The 27,552-nt window shown below is 36.8% G+C and overlaps 1 protein-coding gene across 13 annotated transcripts in view; it reads right to left on the reverse strand.

The window, feature by feature from the left end:
- TENM3 (teneurin transmembrane protein 3) overlaps positions 1-27,552 on the reverse strand; it is a 470,513-nt gene that overhangs the window by 200,438 nt on the left and 242,523 nt on the right. For 5 of the 13 annotated variants that reach the window (XM_088131934.1, XM_088131944.1, XM_088131932.1 and 2 more), the window contains one exon: positions 1,924-2,133. The exons of 7 other annotated variants lie outside the window; for them this stretch is intronic. In XM_088131934.1, coding sequence (XP_087988060.1) covers positions 1,924-2,133 — 210 coding nt within the window. Of the gene's footprint in view, positions 1-1,923; positions 2,134-13,301; positions 13,444-27,552 lie in introns of all 13 variants that reach the window. One more of the 13 variants, XM_088131961.1, reaches the window with a different exon arrangement.

Below are 27,552 nucleotides of genomic sequence, written 5' to 3' on the forward strand. Positions count from 1 at the left end.
AGTGACCTCCCTGACAGTCCACATTACCAGAAGTAATCATTCCACTCTACTCTACCTTGATCAGGCCACACTTGAAATCTTGTGTCCAATTCTGGGCGTTACAATCTAAAATGGACATCAAAAAATGAGTTCAAAAAATGACTACTAAAAATTGTGAGGGACTGGAAGCTAAATCCTATGAGATCAGTTAAAGGCACTAGGTATGTTTAGCAGAGAAGATGACTGAGAAGATAAGATAGCAGATATGTAAAGGGTTGTTATATAAAAAGGAAGTGTCTTGTTATCTGTTATCTGCCAGGGGCAGGACCAGAACTAATGATTTGAAATAACATAGAAAGATGGATTCAAGTTAGATGTTAGCACGATTTCTCTGATGGTAAGAGCTGTCAACCAGAGGAATAGGTTGCCTCATGAAGTGGTGTGGTCTTTAAACAGAGGCTGGATAGCCATCTCTATGAAATGCTTTAATGGATCTTACTCTGAGCAAGGAATTAGACTAGATAACTGTTGAGGTTTCTTTCAACTCTATCACTGAACAACAGTTGGAATGAATACATTAAAAGCAAGAGTTAACTATCCTGAAACACTGGAAACTTTGGGACTGGTTGAAAATAATAATAATAATAATAATAATAATAATAATAATAATAATAATAATAATAATCTGTTCTCCTGTGTTCTCTTCAGTTGAATGAAATATTGTTAGGAAGAAAAATAACACTTAGTTGTGCTGATTTGCATCCCTTACTGACCTGAATATAGTACGGTAAAAGATGAAAAGAGCCTGATGAAACCATCTAACAAACAACAGCTGACCTGGCTCAGAGTTGCAGCATTCTTTTTTTTTTTACTGCTCTTTGCTGATTGATAAAACATGACAAAAAGATTCTTTCAGTGCTGGATTTTCTGGGATGTTTATTTTTCAGAAGAAACTACCTGATCAATTAAAGCAATACTTTATAAGGAATTATAAAGCCTTTGAGACCATTCATGTACAAAAGATGAGAACTTTGAATTATTAGTATCTGTATAAATACTTGAAATTCCCTAAATTTACCTACTTCCAACAATTATGTACATTCTGAAAGTTATTATACTGGATGCAGATTTAGCACATGCAGACAGCCTGACAGATTTTCCCCTAATTCTTTTCAATGGCAGCCTCTCTGGTCCCCTGAAAATAATGTACAGAATATTGTGGAAGTTTGAGTAGGGTGAGCTATGTTGTGGGGAAAGGAGGTACATTTGGCCAAGACATTTTTAAGTGAAGCTCCCCTCAGGATAAAATATGTAACCCATTTTACAAAACTCTCCTTTCCTTTTCCCAGGCTACCTTACTCAGAAGGGTCCACTGGTCCTCTCTAGAGCATTTCTAAGAATCTAAAAGGGAAACTTGGAGAGAATTGAGCAGAGAAATCTGTTCCTGTCAGCCTGGCTGTATGTGCCTGTATCTAAAGTAAACCTATTGTAAGCAGTAGAACTTTAATTAGTCATAACTAACTTATAACCCAAAGATTTTGAAAGGTCTACTTCAAATTATAAAAGAAACTAAGGCTGTCACTGTGTACAAACTTCCCAGGGAATAAACTCCAATGAATGTAATATTGTTTACTTCTGAGTAGACACTGGACTGCACTGTTAGACAAATGCTGACAAGTTCCAAAAATCTCTAGAGTTAAGAATACATCCGGCTGTTATAATTAGAGCCTACTGTATCTAGACTAGATTTTATTTTAATTTTGGAAAAGCTAAGATAATTCAATTTTCTTACTTTTTTCTGTTTAATAAACAAAATAAATCTATGTATCATTTCATATACGTTCTCAAACATAAACTAAAAAAAACAATGTGGTTATTATTTTATCAGAATATTTTATTACAAGATGCAATAGAAAAACTATGGACAAGATGTCCTATTCTTACCATGACCTGAGGCAAAAACTGAAACAGGACCGGTCTGTACTAGGTAAGAGCTGGCAGTATAGTCCTCATCAGTGTCAGAGTCCTGAACTGGCTGGATAGCACTAGTACTTAGCAACCATCTCTGGTTGTCATGGAGATTTGGAGATGGAGGAGGGGAATGTAAATGTTCAATAACAGATTGACTAGATGAAGAAGATGGCATGGAAGGACCTGAGGAAAAAATATTAAAAAAAATAGGATAACACAAGAAATAGTTCAGAAATTGCTTACCTTCGTGTAACTATTTTAAAAAATCTTTTAATAAATCACAGCCAAACAAAATTATGACAGCATGTGATGGAAATGTTTACAATTTTCTGAAATTTATGGTGGAAGGGATTACCTATGTTTCATGTTTAATGTTCTAAACAAGTAAATGCAGAAATCACTTGTACTTGTAAAAAAAATTTAAGTTGTTACACTTCATGTTTCCTTCATATTCACATCCAGTTTGAAATACTAATTCCATGTCTAATCTTGAGGCTTGACAGTCTTGTTCTAGATCCATAGGTTAAATAGTTATACAACTAGTGTTCATTCCCTTGTCTGTGCATGTGGAGAAAGAAGTGACAGAATGGTTACAGCAGGGTTTCCAGCCCATCAGCTGCAAGCAGTTCTCCAAAGCCTCTTTTGCACAATACTTTAGAAGTGTTCAGGATACTGCCCATCAAGTGCTGCACAGTCTTGTAAGCTAGATGAAGAGCTTGAAGGAAAGAGGAACTGCCAGGTCACCTGATCTGGTGGGTCTCCTGGCAACAGTGGTGCCTAGTGGGCTGGGCTACACAGTTGGTATCTTGGAAGCCTCTTGCTCTGAGCAGTACCATTCTCCAGGAATCTCTGCTCACTGGTGTACTCTGTGAGGTGTTACTGGGGTCTCTGGACTGGGGCAGAGGGGAGATAAAACTTGGATACAGATGACAAAATGGGAAGCTAAAGCTGCCAGAGGAAGAGAAGGAACTAGATGAGGAGGTGGACGAGGCCTGACTACTCTACACAAGAATCTCTTTGCTGAACAAGAAGCAAGATCTCTGTGCCAGGCAAGGAGAGAGAAAGTAAAGAAAAGCTGGAAAATCACTTAGTAGGATGGATTTTCTAAAACAATATCCAAGTTATGATCTTGAAAAAAAACATTACATATCAACCCAGAAGAATCTGCTTTCCTTAACTTAAAGCCATTACTCCACATCCTGCTCTCTAGAATGACAGAAAATAGATCTTGAACATCTGCACCCTCTTTTCAGGTACCTGAAGAGCATTGTAATCTCAATTTTCCCAAGGCTAACATTCCCAATTCTTTCAATTCCAATTCTTTAAATCCCTCTTCAAATATCCCCTGATCAGCTTCTCTGCTGTCCTCTGAACTGTTTCATTATGTCTGAATCATTCTTTAAAGCATGGTTTCCAGAACTGTACACAATCCTGGAGGTGTGATCTGATCAGTGCAAAACAAAATGAAACAATTATTACTTCATATGTTTGGAAACTATTCCTCTGTGTATGCAGCCTTGGAATAAATTCATGATTTTTTTCACCACTAGCATTACCAAACCAGTTAAGTTCTAATCTATACTTATGCATTTGATTTCTGTTTGCTAAGTGATGAACTTTGTATTAAATTTCATTATATTATTTTCAGTCTATTTTTCTAATATATCACTATCAGTTTGAATTTTGTTTCTGTCTTCAGGGTATTAACTATCCTATCCAATTGTGTGCCATCAGCAAACCTGGTAAACATTCCCTCTCCATATCAAGCCAATAGTAAAAATGTTAGTGTACAGGCCTAGAACAGAATTTTGTGGCATCCAACTCAATATCTGACTGCCATTTGATGAGGAATAATTGATGAGCACTTTTCAATTAAGATTTCTGAGCAAGTTCCAATTGTTATGAGATCCAGCCCTAAGTTAACTATCAATTTACCTAGATTTTTAGAATGTTAATCTTTCTTTCTTTCTTAGATTTTTTGAGGCTGCCTGACTCCAAAGAAACATCAATAATTTCAGAAAAGATTCCACAGGTTTCCCACATACCCTGACCCCAAGCCTGGGAACTATTTAAAAGTAATACTTTATAGAGTAGGTGACTTTACCTAATTCTTACATATTATTGTCTTGGCAGTGACTATGGCCTGATTTTAAATAAAATTACTTGAACTTTATTTTTACATAGTACGTAAAATCCCAAGATGTTAATATGCATTCTGTAGTTGAATTTACTGGATTACATAATACTGTAACAGCTGTGCACACTTCTTGAGTTCTCCATGATGTTACTCTTACTGCAATTACAACATTCTTCTAAACACAAGGCTCTTAAGTGTGCTGGTTGCTCCATAGCAAGGTACATCTGGATGTACTTGCTGAATCAACCCCGATACATGAATATTCTAAAGCTTCTATACCTTGAAAGGAGATTTCTGAACACTTTAATAATTTTTCTCTATAAATCAATTGTTTCCCTGCCATGTTAAAGCTTAAAACTGCTTTTAAATGAGCTTTTATTACATTTTATAAAATGGCTACATAAGAAAGAAAGAAAGAAAGAAAGGAAGGAAGGAAGGAAGGAAGGAAGGAAGGAAGGAAGGAAGGAAGGAAGGAAGGAAGGAAGGAGGGAGGGAGGGAGGGAGGGAGGGAGGGAGGGAGGGAGGGAAGGAAGGAAGGAAGGAAGGAAGGAAGGAAGGGATTGTGAAGATATGACCAGACTACTGGCCCAGTATGTGATTACAACTGAGTGATTTAGAGCTGACCTATCATGGTGGTTCTAAATAATCCTAGCCTTTGAAAATCTGCCCTTGCTTCTTTAACCAAACTGAGTAACAACCACCTATTTTACAACTTTCAGAACTTGGGAGATTCAGATCAATATTCTTCCTATTAATGGACTGATAAGATTTTTCTGTATGTATTATATTCTCTGATATCTAGAAACTACAAATAATAATGATTTTCCTTACACATTAAGAGAGAAATGGCTAACAGGCAATTAATTTAATTAGGAGTTATTAATTTGATCAATAAACTTTTTTTCTGGCCTTATCTCCCCCCCCCTTTTTTTTACAGCATGGCTCCTGGGAAGTGTACTTGTATGTGTATGTCTATATGGGGGGGGGGGGAGGTATGTATGTATGTACAGGTAGTCCCCAGTTTAAGAACGAGTTCCGTTGCCAAGGTCTGTCCTTAAGTTGAATTTGTACATAAGCCTGAACACTATTATTGTATAATACTGTATAAGTAGTATTGTGTAATTAACTCAAACCACTGTGTATTTAACCTGAATCATTGTGTATTTAACTTGAATTTTGCTACAATAGACTCTGTTCTTAGGGTTAGGGTCATCTGTAACCCAGGCATTCTGTGTGTGTGTGTGTGTGTGTGTGTGTGTGTGTATACACATAGTGGGAGAAGGTGGTGCTACCTGCCTTGAAAGAAGCAAGGTATGCCCCCTTCTCAAGAGGACTTTCTTGGACCTGACTGTGATAGACAAGTTTTGTGTTGTCTCCAACCTCCCCTTTTTAAGGAAGGTTGTTGAGCAAGTGGCAGGTGCTCAGCTTTAGAGGGCCTGGATGAAGCGGATTATCTGGACCCTTTCAGTCAGTATTCAGGCTGGGTTATAGCACTGAGACTGTGCTTCTGGATGACCTGTGAAGGGGGTAGTGCATCTGCCCTGGTTCTCCTGGATCTCTCTGTGGTTTTTGATACCATTAAACACAGTATCCTGGACCGGCTCTGGGGTTTGGGAGTGGGGGGCGCTGTTTTGCAGTGGTTCTCCTCCTCCTTTTGTGGCTGTTAGTGGGGGGGTGGGGGAGTAGTTGAACCCTGGGCACCTACCATGTGGATACCTCGGTGCATGGGTCTTCTGCCCTTCCTCTTTAACATCTACATGAGACTGCTGGGAGAGGTCATCTGATGGCCCAGGGTGCAGCATCATCACTACGCTAATGATACCCAACTATACATCTTTGACCTTGCTGATCAAGTGACACTGTTCCAGTGTTGGCCCAGTGCCTGGAGGCTATAAAGGCTCGAATTAGGAGGAACTGGCTTCAACTCAGCCCTACCAAAATGTAGCTGTTCTGGGTCTCTGTCCCCCTGAATTTGGTGAGATACCATCTCTGATTTTTGCCAGAGCTGCAGTACTCCAGACAGAGCTAGTGTGCAATTTAGGGGCCCTCCTGGATTTGCAGCTCCTGCTTGAGGAGCAGGTGGCAGCTGTGGCTTGAGGGACCTTTGGTGCAGATTCATCTTCTACACCAATTGTACCTATTCCTGGATTGAAAAGCTTTGCTCACAGTCACTCATGCCCAAGTCATTTCCCAGCTGAATTACTGCAATGCACTCTACATGGGGCTACTCTTAAAGATCATCCAGAAATTACAACTGGTCCAGAATGCAGCAGTGTGTGCAGTTTTGGACACTCCACAGTTTGCCCATGTTATACTTCTGCTGCATGAGCTGTACTGACTTCCAGGTTCTTTTGATGTGAAATTCAAGGTGCTGATTATTGCCTTTAAAGCCCTGAATGTCACAGGGTCAGGTTGCTTGTGGGATGCCTCTCTCCAAGGATATCTGCAAATTCCACCAGGTCAGATAGGGTGGGTACACTCCAGGTCCCTTCCGTTAAATTTTGCCACTTAGCAGGACCTAGGTACGGAACCTTCTCAGTAGTGGCCTCTGCCCTTTGGAACTTCCTTTCCCATCAGGCCCCTAGCCTCCTGGAAAGCCTTGAAGACCCACAAATGTACATGTACATACATATGGTATATTTAAGTGTGTTTCCTTCACACATTTATGGGAAGAGCAAATCTTTTCTGTCTAGAATTGGCAACCCAAAATTGATAAGGAAAGGAGAAGCTGAGCATTGCACAGGACTTTTTTCTGTGTCTGTATGCAAAGTGCGTGCGCGCATGTGCATGCACACACACACGCACACACACACATATATATGCACACAGACACACAGATCTTCTACCTACTCTTCCTTTGGAGGGAAAATCATTTTAAACTCAAGCTTATCTTCTTTTCAGGTAAATATGATACTCTTCTACCATGAAATCGCCAGGTTGCAGGCATTCTTTCTTTTATAACTTTGTAATGAGTGGCTTTTAATTATAAATCCATTTTATATTATAGACCTCCTGTATGCTATCCAACCCGTGTAACGTGGCACTGGCATTTATCTCTCTGCTGGATACTAGAGCCTTCTGTAGTCAACCTGTGGTGACAGTTATGCGTTAATTAAAACCCTACATGCAAATAGCATTACTGAAAAGTGTTGTGGCAGATCGCACACAAAGCACTATTATTTGTAACTGCACAGACCTTGTTATCAACTGTTTTAATACTGAGCAAACATTGTATTTAGTGTGAATCTCTCCCTCTGGGAAATATGCTAACAAACACTTATTACTTAAGTTAGGATAGTTAGAGATCATTCAATAGTCATCACACAGTAATTATAATGGAGACTTCTTCAGGCAAATGTTTATAATAAAAAATTAAATATATATTTATATATATATATTTATTTATTTATTTATTTATTTTAGCATAGTGGTTAATGACTGATTAAACCTTATAAAAATATACTTTAAAAATTTCAGTTACCTCTGAATTCTCAACTATACAGTAACCTAGTTTCATAGCTGTATCTATCATACAATTAGATATATTTTGTATCTAAGGTACTGGGGAAAAAATCGCACATTTACTGATAAGTGTGCAAAGCTATCAGTTTTGTGAAAAGAGATAATGTAGTCTATATTTGAATTCACAGCAATACTTTGGTTCCAAAGAACCTGGGTTCCAAAACCTGTGGCAGAAAATGAGATAATACACCATTGCTGCAGTTGCACGTTTTTGTCTCCTAAACACCTTAGTTCTTCCTGAGTATGTGTTCTGAGTTTCTGAATCTTTTATATTCCATTACCAATCCCCATAAAAAGATTCTACCTTTCTTTCTGCAAGTCAGTTCAGTTCCTTTTGATCCTCCTTCCTAAACCCAGATTCCCACTGTGATAGACACTCCCATGCCCCCACATATTGAATCCTGTTATTTATTTTTAGTTTTTAGTTTTTCCTTTGCTACACCTTTGATTCTTTTATTTGGTTTGAAGTATGGCTAGGAAAAGAATAAGTTTCAATAGTTCCTTTAGATACATTAATAGAATATATCTTCCTGAAACTGCTCAAGGTGTAAACTTAAGGTACTTAATACTTTTCTGCATATTTACTGTATCCCTGTTGAAAAGGGTAAAAGAAACAAAATCAGCTGTATTAGTTGTTTACGGAAGTTAACTAAAATAGCCAACTGGAACTTCAGAAGTATTATTTTCTTCAGAAAGGTTTAAGCCAATTATTTGATCAGACTAGCTTAGTTAAATTAGGAGAACACTTTCATTTTAATGGCTTGATGTTTATGTCCAACTTGAAGGAATAGTCAATTTTGTGAACATTGTTTTCTATATATCAGGAGAACAAATGTTAAGTTATTTTGGATATTATAGCCAATGTTATTAAAATAGCAACTGTTGCTACTTTGTCAGTTTCTAAAGATGGACACATTATGCAATTATGCAGTTCCCAATCAAGCATGGTTTTGCTCCATCTTCTAAAAGCAACATACATATGAAAGGCAAAGAAAGAAGAAAACTTGCTGGAGTGACTAACATACCTCGAGTTAGACTAATTTGACACCCCAATAGCTACTTCTGAAAAAAACTAGCAAGGGTAACACACTGCACTGTTTCAAAGTAAAAGCCTGCACAGCTAGACAGAATTCAGCATGAATCTCAAGTTAAACATGAGGAAATGTGTTGGGTTTTGCAGATTTATACAATATTTCTTGATGCATGGCCAGTAAAATCTCCCTCCATAATGTCTTTGTTGAAGCTAAGCTGCCTTTAGGCAATTAAATAGAATAAAGGAAACAATTCTTAAATTTTAAGAAAACTACTCTGTTGTGAAATCTAGGCAGGGACCCCAATTTCTCCATTCTGAAAGGAGTCAGCTTTTTTTAAAGCTTTTGTGACTAATTATTTACAATTGCTTTTGATTAAAACTAAAATAGGTATATACTGTAGAGTTTTGGGAGTTCTTTTCTTAAGAGAAGATCAAAGCTGTCCTTCAAAGTTTCTATCTTCTGAATATGATTTGATAACCAGCAATTTCATCCCTACATCTTCCAAGTTTCTCTCTCTAGTTTATTCCCTTCTGGAATACAGTGGCTATATCAAGAATGATGATATAAATTCTTCCATTCTGAATTCATCCTGGTGATTCCACTATTCATAATATATGTTTATACAAATATGTAACAGCAATGTTATAATTAGTTTAAAAATTAAAATGATACATACAGATGCATACAAATTAAAAGAAAAGAGAAAAGCAATGCAAAAAAGAGGGATTTTAATTAAAAAGGCCAAGGACAATACTTGCTAATTTATTTTACTTTCAGAAAATGCATGCTGTCCTTCAAGTGCATAAATACCACTAACAGCAGTAAGAATAGTTGACACCAATACAATGGTCTGAGGGATAACTGTAAGTGCCTAAAGGTTTCTTCTTATTTCCTACAAGCTAGCTTCTCCTGACAGAGGGATGCAGCAATACAAATCTCAAATTTATAGGCAAGTTCATATTAGAGCTATGCTAGTTGATTCGTTAAAAGAGCAACATGTTTTTTCAGGCTCATGCAGAACCTGACAAAAGTTAGACCCCCTTACAGAACAGCAGACAGGTACTGTCTGATAAGATACCTGAAACATTTCTTTCAAACAATTTTTGAAACAAGTACATCATCTAGGAGGAGGCATCTCTAGCTTCAATTGCAACTAGCAGAGTGACTGATGAAATGTATCATTTGTAAACAATCAAATAACCACATTTTGCATTAGTTGTTGGGCTTCCTTAATGGCAGCTCCACATAACGCGGGTGTGTACAACTTCTGGCAACTCAAGAGTTATAGCAGTATTTGCCTGGCATGCCAAGGGCCTCTAAAAGAGGTAGGATTCTTTTTTCCTTCTTTTTTAATTTATATTTAATGTTTAAGCTTTTTATATTTTAAGATATTTAATCTTAAAATTGTATTTGATTTTTTTTTAGCATGTTTTGGTCACAGGGTATTTCACACAGATGTATTCAAATGAAGCTGCACTTTTACCTTCATCTGTAGAGGGCACAGTAACACACCCTCTGCTGTTTTTCAATGTTTCAATGCCCTCTACTGATAAAGGGGAAGCACTGCAGCCTTTCCTCCTGAAGGACAGCGGAAGAGGAAAATCATTAGAGTATTTGGGCCAAAGGTCTATTTTTTTGGACTTTAAGCTTTTTAAGATACAAAATGGGCCTTTAAGAAAAAAAGAAAGGAAGAAGAGATGCTCTAAATGCAGAGTTAGAGGAATACAATGTATATCTTAAGCCTCTAATAGGCTCAAGGAATGCCTTTTGACGGTTTAAACTCCATAAAGTCCCTAGGATTCAAAAAAAAAAAAAGATCCAAAAACTTCATTCATGCCCAATCAGAGGGCTGTAAAAATGCTTGAAGGCTCAAGGCAAGCTTTTTGCTCTCCTGACATACAGCAAGTTGCAAACTAAACAGAGATAATAAAGATGAAGATCAGCACAGCCAGACCCAACTTCTTTAGGAAAGGGTACAACTGGCACACCAGCCAAGAACAGGGGAAAATGCTGTTCATTGTAATCCCCTGATCTTTCATGGCAATTCTGGGTAGCACTCCCTGTTTGCAAATCTCATTATTCAGAGAGGGAACAATCCTATCCAGAATAGACGTTCCACTTTACTTTATCTACTGATCATTCTGTCTTATTTGGAATTAGTAAAATGTCTGAGTTAAAATTCAGTCCATCATGGCATCTAGAGTGATTACACCCACATAAATCTTAGGAATTGCAAACTGTTTGTCTCACCATCCATACTCATGAAGTAAGATACAGAACAACTATGATCCTGGACTATACACAGAACACTATTATATTAGCTTTTTTAAAAAAAGGAACACATCCCTTTTCTAATAAGTCAATACAGGTAGTCCTCACTTAACCACCATTCGTTCAGTGACCATTTGAAGTTATTAACGCACTGAAAAAAGTGACTTACGACCGGTGCCCAAAGTTATGGCCATTGCAGCGCCCCCGCGATCATGTGATCAAAATTTGGGCACTTGGCTGTCCACCTGCACTTACAACTGCAGGGGTACTTCAACTCCCCACACCCGCCTATGTCCCTCCTTCTATGCCCTCTTGGCCCCCTGCATGCTGCTGCCCCAGCTGACTTTTGCTGTCTTCTTGTTCCAAAAAGTCCCTTTGCAAAAAGCCCCTTTGCAAACAGCTCCTGGGCAGGGCTGGACTGGGCTTTTGCTTCATGCTGCAGAAAAAAAAAAAGGAGCACCCCTTTTCCCTCCTCTCCTTTTCTTCCCCCACAGGTAAACTGGCAAAACTTGGGTCATCCAGACAAACTAGGCAGGTGTACTGGGCCCTTGCGGCCCCTTTTGACCCTCTCCCTTCCATTTTCTATGGGTTTTCCTTCTCAGGAAGGTGGGTAGACCAGTCTTGCTTTTGGCTGCCAGGTAAATTGGCCAGCCTTAGCCCTCTGGCAGGGCTGGACTGGGCTTCTGACTTTCTTTCCCCCCCAGCATGAAGCAAAGGCCTAGCCCAGCCCCGCCTAGGAGCTTTTTGCAAAGGGGCATTTTGGAGCAAGAAGATGGTGAAGGTCAGCTGGGGTGGCAGAGCGCAGGGTGACAGTGGTCTTTGAGAGCAGGGTGGCAAGGGCGACTGTGGCTGGGACAGCTGCAGCTTCCCAAGGCATGGAAAGCAGCCCCAGAGTTGCACACTTCTGGGGCTGCTTGCCGCCCCACAAGGCAGAATGTAGAGCAACCAGAAGGGCAGAGATGGGGGGAAGATAGATGGGTGGGGGGAGTTGGAAGCAGTCCCTTACCTTACTGAGGCTTGGGGCTGGGAGGGACCAAGCCTGGAATGGGTTGGATTGGGATGGGTACTCACTTAGCAACCCATGATTCTTGGTTAAAGCTGACAACCGGAAGTGTGGTCACTAAGCGCTGCAGTCATGTAATGTCTCACTTTACAAGCACATCACTTAGCGATGGAAATTTTGGTCTCAATTGTGGTCATTAAGTGAAGACTACCTGCATGTTTCATTCTGACATTGTATTCTTATATATGCGGTACACAGGAAATACACCATTTAACAGCATATACATAATTACTCAAGAGAATTAAAATATCAAAATACGTATTTTTGAAACAATATACTACTCCAAAAATCTATGAAGTGACAAAAACATGTAATCAGAGCTTCAAAAATTATTAAAATATTCTTGCCTATTATAAACATTATTTTTTAAATGCTATCTTCAGTCTGTAACAAATCCATCATCCCATCTCTTTTGTATGACAAAGAATGAATGAATTAATATTAAACACATCTAAGTTGTGACCCTTCCACAAATTATATACAAGAATTGATTGGACAGAGTGAATTTTCATTGTAAAATAAAAACATGAAAAGGAAAATGGAATGTATTACATTCCTTTGGAAAGGCTGGACTAGACTTATATACTGGGACTGCTCAGTATATTCTACCATGGTTTCATAGCAAATGAACAAAACTCTGAAAAGGGCATCATGAAACTTATGTATATTACTTAGAAATGTGCAAAGTTTGTTAGGAAGTATCTAATATTAAATTTCTCTTCAAAACTATGTATACTGAATGGGAAATACCCACTGTTCACTCTCCTTTATATGCATATTTTCTAAAAAGTCTAGAATAAGCATACCAGCCAATGATTACATATATTCTCCATTCTTACTGAGCACTGAATATTCTTGACTCAAATCACAATTTATGCATACCCATCAGGCTACTCCATTTTGGGTAATCAGCATTATGCAAAGTGTAAACGGTAAATAGCAGTAAGTAAAACAAATTTAAGACATGAGATTATAGAAAATAAGTTTAACTATACCTTTGTACCTATACTGTACACTATACTTTTCAATAACTTTCTATTCTTGCAAACTATGCACTGCATTTTGTTCTAATCTCTCTTAAATTTCTCATCTCTTTTATTGAAAATCTCATCAACTCTTTCTAACTACGCTTTCCCAAACTTCCCTTCCTCTCAACCTATCCATTCTTGACCCTATCTTTTCTTGTTTTATCACACTTATGTAACCTATTCCCACTGTTAGGCAACTTTTGTTTATTCTGACATACTCAATTCTCACTTCTATGTTACAATGTGGACAGGATTTACACACAACATTGAACTAACTACACATTTTAATATCCTACCTGCAATAAATATCTGATTATAAACACTAGTGGCCATAGGGTATGTAGGAAACAAATAAGTTTCTTGATCAGTCTCATGAAGAATGTCACTACCAGCTGCTGTTCCTAAGGCTCCAATCTTCCATATATTGGCATCTGAGTTCTGCATAAAACAATGCATTATAAATGATAAAATAAAAATTGCAAAAGCCACACTTATATTAGCTGAAGTGAACGATTCATTAGTTTTAGCAGATTTACTATTCCAGTTGCAGTTTTAACTTTATTTGCTGATATAAACATATTCAGCACAATCACAGTGGATTGTTATCAGTTGCCATGCATATCAGTATTTTCTAATGGGTGTTATTAATAAAACACTCAAAGGATGCTAATTCAAGGTGTTCAGGTAATTTATTTAGAAAATAGCAGATAGTGGAGATGTGCAAACATTTTAATCACTGTAAGCTTGAAGTGTTCTGAAGTAGAAATGTTAGTTTTGAGCAAGTTAAATTTAAGACACCCATGCTCAGATTCTTTGCAAGTTAAGAACAAAACATTAATTAGTTATTCAAAGGGTGCTGTTTTTGTTTCAACAAAAAATAGAACACTTGACACAGTCCATGTTTTGCTCCATCAGAACATATAACAGTTGAAATATTCTAATGAAATGTTCTAAATATATGGCTGATTGATTTCAAGTTTGGAACAAAACATTTTTCTACTTTGTGCATAAAAGATACATCAAATTATGCTAATTTTTAATAATAGAAATAAACACTTCAATGACAAATATAAGAAAGAAAAACAGTGTTTTAGATTGAGGCTAGTTTAAAGTGAGGACCTTGGTTGGCAATTTTAAATGGTGTTTAGAGTGGTAATTTCGTCCACCCAGACCCTTATCAATGAGGCAATAGCATTGGTTTTAGAACAGTGGCTTTTGTAAAACTGGGGAAACAGATAATTCAAAAACTGCTAAACAGCAGGTAAAAGGAATCCTAAGTTGGTAAGAAAGGGAACTGTATAGACTTCACACAAGCTTACTTTCCACATATTTCAACAGCATCCAGCCAAAAAGAAGCAAAGGCATATGAAAGCGATGGACAAAAAGCAGAAACAAACAAAAACAGTTAAATTAAAATAGTTTAACTCTATTTTAGGTGTGTAAACTTCTATACTGCACAGACTACAGCCAAAATTTTAGAGAGTTTGTGAAACAGTAGCACTGAAGTTCTGAATCAGCTTCTGTGTGGGAGCCTAAAAATCTTTTTTAGAAGAGATATTTAGATATTGCATTGGAACTGGTCCAAAAGAAAAAGGAAGCTGAGAATTATGTGAACAATAAGAGGTAAGCAATTCCTCACCATTGAATACTAGGATTAGGCTGAATATACCGGTAGGGCTTTGCCTTTCAAAGTAAATCTTTTTTTTTCATTTGCCTCAACAAAACAAAACTCAATCCGCTCCTCAAATGGGTCTGGTCAATGTGAAAAGAAAACAAGGTTGTGAGAACTTTTGTCTGACTGACCAGACAGCAAAACGCCCTAAAAAATTTCTATCAGTGATCTCTAGCAAATACTTTACAACTTAAAATATGGTTGGTCATTTTTGACATTTCTACTGTTAGCAACGTTCTATTATGTGCTATATACCCCTTGTACAACTTCGAAAAATGTTTGCTGAACTTGACAGCTTACGTTTTAATAATTCTTTTTTTTTTTTAAATCTAAGATTCATTCATAAAACTGTAGAATTAGTTTGGTATTGAAGTCCATTTCAAAGGGAAATGAAAATATACTCCCAATGTGCTTCAGTTTATTCTCCCTCATTTGTAATATCCAAACCAGAGTCTGCAGAATCTACCAGCATATTAAGACAATTAACAGCAAACCTCTACATGACTCTTCCCTGGATTTCTCTTAATATTGAATAATGGAATCTTCTGGGCCCCCCCCAAAGACAATTCCAAAAGGGCCAAGCAGAAATCTCCCAATATCACTTTTTGATTGTGCTTAGACAGATAGGAGCACAACCACTGCAGAGTATGTACTCCAACCCCACGCTGTCCTAAGCACACCAACAAGATAGTAAGGTCAAAGAACTGAAAGCCAAAAAGAAATACAAGAGTAAAAGGAGTTAACAATAGGATTGTACTCCCCCATTTCTTCCCTGATTCATTTTCTTTTTGTTGCTTTCATGAATCACTCTTCTTTTGTATTCCAAGATCAACAAGCAAATCTAGCCATAAAAATAAATAAAAAAGCAATCAAGTATTTGGAAGTATGCTGAAAACCAGACTTAGAATAAATAAGCTCATAATAAAATAAAGAACAAAGAATTTTAAAATATGAACTATTTTTTAACTTGAAATATAGCCTTTATTTCAATCTGATATTGTATTTCCTATAGAAGTATTTCTCTTTCTTTCTTGTTCTTTAAAGAGAATTTCTTATTTCTATTAAGAAAGAACTATTCATTTAACACTTATTTTTAGAACACAGTTTTATTTAGTAATTAAAAATGAAAATATAGCCAGGCCAAGACTAGAGATCTCCCGAAGTTTCATTCACTGATACAAGATCCTAGGAGAACTGAGACTGAATACACACATATAGTGCTCTATTAATTTTAAAGTTCTATGAATTTCAGTCCCAGTGAGATAAGATTTATAATAAACTCACTCTCTCATAATAAAAGCTAAAGCTAAACACTTGTTAATGTATGCTTTTATTTTTGCCTAGTGTTTTAAATGTTAATTATAATGTTTAATTGTCAACTGCCTTGAGATTTTTTTAATGGGAAGTGGTACAGAAAAGTTTGTCTAGTTTGTAAACAGTTCATCTCTTTTAGTGCACATAATGTAACTCATCTAGTTCTAAACAGATTATCAGATACCTTCTCTTTTCCACTTACCTTGGTTCCCTTTCCTTCTAGAACTAAGATGAACCTCCTAGTACTTGACACAGAACCATTCATCAGGAGTCTCTTCTTTAAGTATGTATGTGTCTATTTGTATTTGTTAATATAGACTGAAGACTTTCTACAAATAACCATTATTCAGTCTCTTTATTTCATTTGTCATTCACAGAACAGAAAAATTATGATAAGGCCAATTTTGAAAGGAACAATTCATAATATCTAGATCATGTGATTCCTTACAAATTAATATAACCTGCAGTAGTTTGGGCAAGTAAGTAAGTAAGTAAATAGGTTTGTTATTATAACTGCATGTTGTAACAATGTAACATAGTATAAAATACAAAAAGAACAATAAAAGCTAAGAAAAGATGATAAACAAGAGTGCTAGATATAAGATGATCAAATCAAGCTAAGTATTAATACATAAGATACTCTTGGATATAGGCATCCAGATCAAACCAGAATGAGAAAAACATACATCACAATGTCACAACAGAAACCCTAGCTTTCATGTATGTGTCCCATTGTTGGACAAAAGTATGCAAATCATGCTGTTTGTGCTGTGACATCACAATGAATATTTCAACATCCTCTGGCTTCAAAGATGAGTCCATGAAGATGCAGGCATTTAGTTTTTGTTGCATAGTCAGTCAGTCTTGTAAAAAAAAATTTCTAGCTTTCTTATCCAATGAGCTGAAGAGCCTCTCACTGAGCAACTGAATAGGGTACATCATTAGGATCTGGAGTCAGAAAGATGCTTCTGAGTGTATAGAGTCACCAACACACCACATGCCTACAAATGCATCTTTTCATGGACTTGCATGGCAGTTATGGAGGTAAGACAAACAATCCAAAGAAAAGCCACTGCTGATTTAAGCACTCACAGACAGGTGTTACATTTGTGCTCTAAAGTATCTTTTTGCCTCTGAATATAAAATGTTGCAATATCACAAGACGAAATCATTGGCTCACGGACCTCAAGCACTGGGAAAACTTGTGCCACTGATTTAAGCAGCACAAGGCAGGCCCTCATACCACAGTATGTAAAATTTTGTACAGCAAAATTGCTTTTTAGACCAAACAAAAACTGCAAGCGAACCAACAGCTTGTACTTTGTCCTGCACAAGTATTGCCTAACTTTGGCTAATCTAGGTGTATGCTGAGTTCCAGCAAGCCTTTGTATTGTTTCACTTCTCAGATTTAGTTTCTATGTCCACTTAGGAGGATTGGGGTTTAATGTTATTTTCCACTGGTGACATTTTTAAACTTAACTGTACTACATCATGGAATTCCTTTGGTAGATCAGTTAATTGAATGTGAGAAGGAAGTATGTCAGCAGTCCCCAAAGCAGAACAGCAAAGACCTGGCTAGAAGTTATAACAAGTGAGGCAACCAGTCTAGTTGTCCCATGTTTGTGTCACAGGGCTATTCCATTTCAGCATGATTCTACCAGCATCAAGCACCTGCAGCAGAAAGTAAAGGTAGAGATATGCAGTTGCTCCGGCCGCATCTTTGAAGGTCCCACTGTAATAATTTAATGCACTTGCAAGTAAAAATGTTTAGAAACGTGGGATCAGATTTCAGAGTTTTCCAGACAAGTAATTCACCAAAAGATGGGAAATTATTTTTGGCTCCTTATATCTTAGATTATAGATGAGCCAAGAATCAGTAAGAAAAAGGACTTCATGCATTCCGCTGTATTTGCTGAGAGCCAGTCTGTCTCAAAATTCTTTGTAATTCATCGCAATGGAATAATTTATCTCCACTGTTAATACCACTTGGCAGCTTTGGTTAAATCTCTACTCTACCTTCTTATCTTTCTCTATTTTGGTATGTTAATGTTAAATTTCTGATATTATGAAACTGCTATATATTTATAGGTAAATAAACTTAATATATACAGTTTCATATGTAAGATGGATATTACATTATTGTGTATAAATACATATTCATATGTTAAATTTTAATATAATTTGTAGAATAGGAAATACTATCTGTAGAACTTTACAACTAACAGAGCATATTCAAGACAAAATAATTTGTAATTAAATCAACAAAGTATAATTATACAAGACAGCATAATGACAGCAGATTAATATATAAAATGACAAAATTATTAGGATATTGCAATTCTAACCCCTACCTGTTTATTCTGATAAAAGTTACTTTGGCACTCATTTTATATAATCAAAATTCTAGTCAGTTTATGCACAATATAAACATTATTTTATAATGCATGCTTTGCTACTTGTCCCAGATAAAGCAGGCTGTTGTTTTTCAAGTGAAAACTCATAAAAGATACTCAGCAGGAAGTATACTTGGGGGAAAAAAAAGCTTCAGCAGTGGAAAGGCATAATTTTAATGAAGTCAGAACAGAGAAAACAACACTAAATAGCAGGTGATATTTATGAGTAATATTTTTAATGACTAAACAAGCAGAAATCCATCAAATAACAATTCTCTGTAGAATACTTTCTGTGTTTTTCTTAATAAAGCACCAGAATTATCAGTATCACATTCATAACAACATAGCATGTTATTCCTAAAATTAGGTCACACAAAAAAATGTCAAGAATTCATGTTGCTGAATGCATACACACTTGTGTTTCTATGAATCCATAAAAGAGTAAGAAATAGAAAACTACATCAAAGTAAACACTTTTTTTTTCAATAGATTTAAAAGGCAGGGCTAATTCATTACATTTATAGTAATGTCAAGTTGTGGTGCTTGAGCCGTAATATTAAACTACTTTCAGCAGTTGAACTAAGAACAGTGAAATTCATTCCTTAAAAGGGCCTGACATACACAGATTAAAACTTTAATCTCATCCTGTCATTAGAAAATGCTGAATAAATGAACTTTTAGAAAAGTCCATTATAACTGGGTTACTCATTACAGATCTCATTATAAGCTATCTTTATAATGTACACCTGACAATATCATGTAAATGCTGAGCTTTAAAGGTCAACTTAACTAACAGACCAATTCTACTGTTTGTAGCAAAGGGTGAACTTTTTTTATTTGGATGCTTAAGCAGCTAACCCTTGAGTTTAATGTAATTAGGCAAGGGATATTCAATTTACAGTATCCACATGTAATGATAATTACATTGGTCCCAAAAAGCAGTGGGTAAGCATAAGAAACCTTTGTAATTACATCCTGTTTTCAAAATGACTTTAGTGCTGTGAACTTGAAGCATTTCAGCAAATGAAGGCCAATGCACATAAAATGAAAACTACAGAGGGTTTAAGAGCAACACTGTTTAACATAATGAGCAGTACTATCAGGGGGAGATCACAGAATGGGTTTTATAATTCACCCGGACAACTCATACTCTCCCTTTTTTCTCTCACAAATATCAATTTAAAAATACAAAAGACAGCTTCCACTACTCTCCCTTTGCAAATTCCTTAGTGTTCATGGACATACTTTTCTGTGAAGATTATGTTCAATCATCTCAACCAGTGGTTTCTGATTTGGTTTTCTAACGGAAAGGAAAGGAAAGGAAAGGAAAGGAAAGGAAAGGAAAGGAAAGGAAAGGAAAGGAAAGGAAAGGAAAGGAAAGGAAAGGAAAGGAAAGGAAAGGAAAGGAAAGGAAAGGAAAGGAAAGGAAAGGAAAGGAAAGGAAAGGAAAGGAAAGCTATGAATGTGATACTATTCTTCCCATTGTGCATGGCAGATTAGCTTCATCGGCATTCTAGAAGAACCAAGCTGAAAAATATACAAATATCAATGCTCCTAGCAGCTGCAGCAATCGCTCTCTAGAAGAATATTCATGTGTTGTAACAGATACGACCCTAATTACAAGGCACATGAATTAAATAAGTACTTACAAACATTTCTCATGGAGTTTTTTACTTGAAAATGGATGGGAAAGTTCGTTAAAATCTATTAATAAGGTAGCTGTGTCCAGGTTTCTTCAATGATTCAGTCAAGAGTTGGTGCTGAGGAAGGAATAATGGTTTAGAAGCAAGAAGAGAATATATTTGAAAATTAGGGCAAGTAGTGAAAGTTAGCACAAGTGAGTTGTGGAATGGGTATAGGAATGGAGTTTAGTGTGTCAGTTTGCAAGAAAGGGGGCTCCCAGAGTAACAGATCAGGGATTTCCCCCCCCCCCCCATTACAGTCCTGGGTGACAGTGGATTCTTGCAGGGAAGCATTTCTTTGGGAGTAAGACAACCAAAGAAGACTAGATATGAATTCCAATCTCCTGCACAAGCTGCTAAGTAACCCAGTCAATTCAGTCCTTGGTTGAAGTGGTTAGGAAGAGGGGATGGAGTGTAATATTGGAGAGATGATCGCTTAAAGCCTCCTTCAGGCAGGATCGGGGACTAGAGATAATGGAGCTTAAGGGAGAGATAAAATAAAGGATAAAGACTGATGTAGTAACAGACAGAAGACATGGAGGGAGAAAGTAGGCTGCCCTCAGGAAAAGAAAATTGGATATCTGAGACCAATTATACTTCAGGCCTGCTGATCTCAGTTTGAGAGCCAGGTTACCAAGTTTTTGCAGAGCTCAGTCTGTGGCTACTATTGATTGCCAGGTCTCACTGTAATAAACCTCTCTTTATCCTTTATCTGACTGTGGATATGAGGGCAGACTGACTTGGCACATGTTACTGAATCCTGCATGGATGAGGAAGAAGGTTTTCCCTTCTCTGAAATCTGTTCATCCAGGTTTTGGCTTGGCATTAGCCACAAGCCCAAAGGGTATCAGGAGAAGTGGCAACAATGATACAGGAAGCTCCGCAGGTGGCTAGAGGCACAATTCTGCAGATAACGGTGTATGAGCCTTGTTTTTAAGTTGGGTTCAAGAGGTAAACTGGGATTGCTGCTTTTCTACTACCCCCATTCTGCACAGCAGCATGTCTCCCAAACTGCTTGACTTCAGCGTCACTTCAACCTGCATTCCTTGAAAATGGGATTGGAGGCATTTGGGAAATTCATGGTCATCTTCACAACTAAGAGCTTGTCCTAAGTTATCAGAGGCCCAATTCACGAAGCTGGCCAGAAAAAACATGGTTTTTAGCTTAGAGTACATGCAATGTGGTCTGAAGTTGAGAGAAATTAACACCAATTTTTTTGTCACTTTGTTTCTTATGGAGTTGACCAGTGCCATCAATCTCTACAAGGAAGAAGGACCAATTCAGTCAGTCCACTTCAGCTATTTAATGGATCCATTTGGTTCCTAGAGGGTACTTGGAGAACTTCCTGAGACTCTAGTGGGATGTGACAGTCTGCATCCAACCATGGTTTTCTGATAGCTGTCACAGATACCCAATCAAATGTTTTGTGTTCAGTAGCTGACAAGACAAGCTGAGATTAGGGATTTGTGCAATTTCTTGTAAGAAAATCTTTCCAGAATAGGAGAGGCTATTGAGCTGGCATCAGAGTATTAAAGAAAACAACACAGAAAAATCTGACAAGAATAACTGGAGATAAGAACTTTGATGAAGGGGATGTAATGGTTGGCAAATCCTAAAATGGATCTCAAAAAGAGTGCCTGTTGAAAATTAGTTGTTGGTTTTAGTAGACAGCAATTCTGTCTGGTAACCCTGAATTGGATAGGGCAGTGTTATCCTGATGAAGGCTTATTTGAGGGCAACTGCAGAGAACACTTCACAGAACTGCCTGGTAAGATCCAGAAGATGAGTTACTGGGGGACGTCTGGTAAGTGCCACAGTGAGCTAGACATGCTGGCAAAGCAGGATGGTGTTTACGATGGAGATCGTGGCTTTATGCTGGATATGGACTGGTGAAATATCTTCAGAGAAAGGAAAGATTGTGAGATAACCCACATGCACTCCGGACAGTCACTCCTCATGAGCAGACTGCAGGAATCATGGTTTTGTGGTCAGCTTATGAGTTGAGTGATGGAGAATTGAGGGATAACATCTAAGCTCACAGTTGTTCACAGCATTTTAAGGACAAATAGTTTGACTGAGCCTCATTTCTTAAATCATTTTTTGGATTATCTTTTTATTGATTTGGAAATATTAAGACCCTTTGGACTGGCAAGTTTCTACTGTATCCACTGGGTGAGTCTCCTCCTTAGAGAAAGAAGTTTTAAATACGATTTTAAGGGCTTGGAAAAATATTATCTTTTGGGATATAGCAAAAGGGTGTTAAGAGTGCAGATTTTGGAAAGTTAAAAATGAACTAAGGATCCAGATGGATTTGGAATATAAGTTTGAAATTAATTATAAAATATTTCCCATGGGAAACTGTGATTGTTTACAAGCTTTGGAAAACAAATGTGATAAGTTGGGTCTTTAAAGGTTGTACACTAGAAGGCACCAGAAGCAAAAAAAAACAATGGATGCATCCAGAGAGATGTGTGAAAAAATGATTCAGAAGATCCTTTTGAAGATTTCTGCCATTATTGAAAGACTAGATGATGCTGTGAAAGAGAAACAAATTTCACTGGACAAGAATGAAATTCACTTAAAAATGGACTTAAAAATGACAGACTATAAGAAAGGCTAGGGTTAGAACAAGGTGAACTGAACCTACAAATGAAGCCAGCTGATGTTTTAATAATTAAAAAGGACTTCCGAATAATAGATCAGAAGAAAGGCTTGTCCAGCCTTTTTATACAGGATTTACAAAAGAGATTTATTAATGTTGTTTGTGATCTTGTGAGAAAATACAAAATCAAAATCAAAAGGAACCAAGTGTTGGGGTGTTATTCGAAAGGGCTTAAGATCAAGATATCTGGGAGTAAGGGGAAGGAATATAAAGTTGGTTTATTTGACCAACGTTAAAATAGCAAGGTGGTTGTTATTTTTGACAATCTAATGGATCTTTTCTGACTAGGACTAGAATACGATGTTTTAAGGTTTTGTTCTATAGATAAGAGTTCTATTAGAATTAGGATGGGTGATAAAGATTTATAGATATGTTTATAGAGAATAAGGTGAGATATGGGGTGAAAGATCGTTTGTTGTATTTTAAGAAATGGTAATAAGTTGTTAAAGTTGTATATATACTTCTTTTTCTTTTCCTCTTTTACAATTTTTTCTTTTCTATTTTTTCACTTTTCACTTTTTCTTCTTTATCTTTTGTAGATTGCATTAATTTTATCTCTATAATGCAATTTTTAATAAAATTATTATTTTTTTAAAAAAAGATGACTTACTGAAGATTTGAAAAAGAGAATGCCCCACAGGACATTTCTACTCAATGCAGATGATCTGAGGATTGAAGATGATGAAACATAAAATTTTTTACCAGCCAGACCTGAAGGAGCTGGCCTCTGTCCAGCTGAGAAACAATGCAACCAACATAGCCTTTCCTTGTCTCTAAAGTAGAACGTGAATAATCAGAAATAGCTATGAATATATAAATACATGTCAGTTCAACATTACAACATGAAAACATAAGTATTTAGAGAAAACTTAAGCTGTAGTCTGGAGCCCAGGGGGGAAAAAAGTTATATTGCAATGTCTTTTTAATCTCAAATGGTAGGAGAAAGAAGGGGGATTAGAATTGACCTTGCCTTCCCAGCAGTAAATTATCCTTGCTAACTCTTGCTAAGCACTGAAATCTAAAGTCGTTTACTTACTCTGATATTCTTAATAAATGGAAAAAAATCTGAAAGATCTGTTTTGGAATGCATATTCATAAAATCCTATTTAACTACTGGCTTGGTCACTCTCTATTGGGCCATATGAAAAGTTTGCTGGGCATCAAGAAAATAAAATCATGGTTGTTCTTGGGCTGAACCTGACATCAATCTTGAGTTTAGTTGAGTTTAGTCCATATTACTAATGAACACTATCATCCTATTGAAAATTTTACTGTACTAATCACAGATACATTTCAACATGCATAGACCTAATACTGTACTAATCTTTTTTACTAACAGCTTCTTCTGGATTCCAGCAGCACTTGGGAAATCTTTTGACACTACATTAATTACATTCTGGGAAAAGGTATGTATGTATGAAAAGAGTGTATGTAACACTTCTGAATGTTATGTGTGTATCAATTCCAACAAAAGGTAAGGAAAGTCATAGGATTCCCAAAATTTGGACCCATTTTTTATTTTTTCTTTATTCAACAGTATTTTCTGCAGGATATGTCTCCGTAATATGCAATTTTACATGAGATTCTATATTTTGAATCTATGAGTGTCTCTACAGTAGTTGACAAAATGAAGAGAGCTCAAAGAAAAGCATAATCAGCTTTTTCAGATCACATCCTGGTTTTCTTTTTTTATTGCTGTAACTAAAAAAGTAACTGTATCTAGAATTATGACTGGCAAGTAAGGAGAACACATCAGAAGTAAATAAAAGCAATAGTTTGCATTGTCACACAGATTACAAGTTATTCATGCCTTCTCAGAGGCAACAAGTAACATAATTAAGATAATAATTAAAAGTCTCTTAGTGAAGAGAAGTCAGTGATGGACCTTTATTTGCATGCTTATCCATAATCACAAGGACTACCAGCAATACCTAGTAAACCAGGTATAGTAAATTAGCAATTACCTAGTAAACCATTTGCTTTTAATAGTCACCAAATCACTTTAGAATAACTCCACTCGCTGTTGAATATTCAAGATTAACCTAAAGGCTTCAGGATGCCTGAAATTTTCTACAGCATTTTCAGTATTCATACATGCTCTGTACATGACTCAAAAAGGGAAAGAAGAGGTAGCATACTTAGGAAAAATTATCTTATCATTTCAGAGAATAAAAATTGGAAACTGAGGTAAAAAGAAAATACAAAATTCATCAAATATTAGGACTACACAAACCATTTGGTGCTTTGGGAAATGATCGAAACATTCCCCCCCCCCCCGCACACATTGCTCAAAACATGAAGGCAATGTGTCTTCTCAATGTTCAGGCACAACCATTTTTAGTTCCTTTCCACACACTGAGAAATTCCAATGGGACTGCTGCCAAACAAGGTCCTAGAACTAGCCATGATGAGCCTTTCAAAGGATACAATGCCTCAATACTTCAAGCAGCTATTGAAACACTGCTTGAATTGGTTTGCACAGCCCTATCAGATACTGTTTAGGTACTAATATTTATTTATTATTATGTTGTTCTTTCCGTTATTTATAGTTATTGAAATGACTACAAATATAATTCATAATTATTCATGTAATGAGTCTGATGGAAGCTTACTTTTCACTCCTTTATTTCTGGACAATTTTTTGAAGACACTCCTAAACTGGAAGGATACTTTGAATTGTGCACTGGTTTTAAAACTATAGAGGTTGCCTTAATTGCTATCAAAGGGAGACTTCAAATTGACCATATTTCAGTTCTATTCCCTTCAGCCACTAACACTGGTTCTGGTACAAGCAAGAACTAAAATAAATGAGGTTAAACTTTTTAGTAATATCCTTTTTGATGATCTTCTGCCCATAGCAAGCACTTGCTCAGAACAAAGCTTCAGTAATGCACAGGAGTATATTTGACAGAGACATCCTTCCCATGTTTTCACTGCTCGCTGGTGGTCAGATGATAACTAACATTCTGTCTATGAAGCCATTTGGATTGTGTTATTATTTTAAATCTTTTAAAAACAGTAACAAGCAAATTCTCTTACCTATCAACCATAAAGGATGATCAGAGGGCTAGAAACTAAGTTCTAAAATGTGTCCTGGCCTGCTGGCTTTCGGCAAGTCATAAATTAATTAAGCACTCTTAATTAATGCACAAGGCAAGGCTGTCAGTCTTACTCAATTTGGATCAAGACACTGCTGAGCTTGATTCAAAGGGCAAGGGAATAGCACAGTAAAGGTGAAGCAGATCAAGGATTCCAGAAGTCATACATAATTGTACATAACACAGTCTGAGACTCACTAGAATGAGCATTAGCAGCAAGTCATTTCAGCACTCAACTGCACTTGGTAAAGTCTTATATACGTATGCTGTCAGCCTCTGCCCCAGCACAGCTGGAACTTATCCATCCAAATACAGAGCCTGATATTTCAAAATCATGCTTTACTTATGAAGAGTCCTGCTGTGAGCTTATCCCTGCAAACATGCACTTCTTCTTTCTGTGTCCTATTTTTCTACCTGAAGCTGCTGCTGCTGCCATGAACTAGGTGATTTAGTGATTAATTAAAGGTCAGAGGTTGTAGGGTCAGGAACATTTCCAGTGGAATCAGAACCTCTGAGCACTGCTGGTAAGACTAGGATTAATTGGTTAGAACCCCCTCCCTGATCTTCCTCCTTGTCCTTGGAGGAACATTCATGTTCAGGCCATGACTAAATAATAAATGTTCTAACTGTTTTGCCTTAGCGCAGTTGATCTAAGAAACACCAAACAGAATGTAATCCTAAATTTAATTCTAAGTGGTAATCATGACTTTATGTGAGATGTGAGTACTGTGAAACCAATAGGATACAACTGCATTTAGAATACATACAAAAGAGAAACTGCCATCAGGATTCAACACTGTCACATGTTACTACAAAAAAGGACATTTCTAAAAAATAATTGGACTGGTGAAAAGGAACTGAAAGAAAAGCAGAGACAGCCAATTTACATAATGCCTGAAGAGTATATAAAACCATAATCATTAAGGTTCAACAAAGTGTTCCACAATGTAAGAGTCAATCAAATCTAGGAAGAGGCCAGAATGGCTGTCTCATAGTTTCTAAGTTAAAAACTTAAGACAGTTTCCCTTAGGAAATGGAAAACCTGTCCAAAAGAGAAAAGGAGAACAAATTGGAAGAAAAGAACTAAGATGATTCTAAGAAATGCATCATCATCAACAACAATGGAGTATATAGCAAAAATGTTAAAGGTAATCACTGTTCCCACAGAAGAGAATATACATAGCTCAGGGTTGAACTGTGGAGTCCTTGGTGCTCTCTGAGCTTCATTGTTTGTCGCAGATGTTTCTTACCCAAGTAGCCACTGATGTTATATAGCTGAGTAATGAAACATCTGTAAGCAAAGCAAACAGCCAAGCTCAGAGAGCACCAAGGACTCCATGGAAATCACTGTTTTCTGCTTTGAACCTATTTGAAGCAGAAAAGCAACCAGGGAAGAACTTGGGCTGCTAAGATGACAAAGGAGTGAAAGGGATGCTTAAGGGGGATATGGAACTTTCAAAGAAACTTAATGAATTTTTTGCTCTGGTCTTTACTACAGAAGATATAAGATAGGTACCTGGGCCTTTACTGAATTTGTCAGGAAGGGAATAAAAATAATTGAAGCTAATTGAAGTAGCTAAAGTTTTTCTAGGACCTGAGGCTGGGTATTTGGAGAGTTAAAAGTCCACCCAGCAGTTGGCACTCAGAATGGGAAACACTGTACCAGGCCCTGTTGGCATCCATCCAAGAATTCTTACAGAAGTAAGAGTAAGTCAGATATAACACA

The sequence above is a fragment of the Python bivittatus genome, unplaced genomic scaffold (assembly GCF_059951505.1).
Source record: "Python bivittatus isolate LINGU-HERP-01145 unplaced genomic scaffold, Pbiv_v1 ctg000070_np1212, whole genome shotgun sequence".
Lineage (NCBI taxonomy): Eukaryota > Metazoa > Chordata > Lepidosauria > Squamata > Pythonidae > Python > Python bivittatus.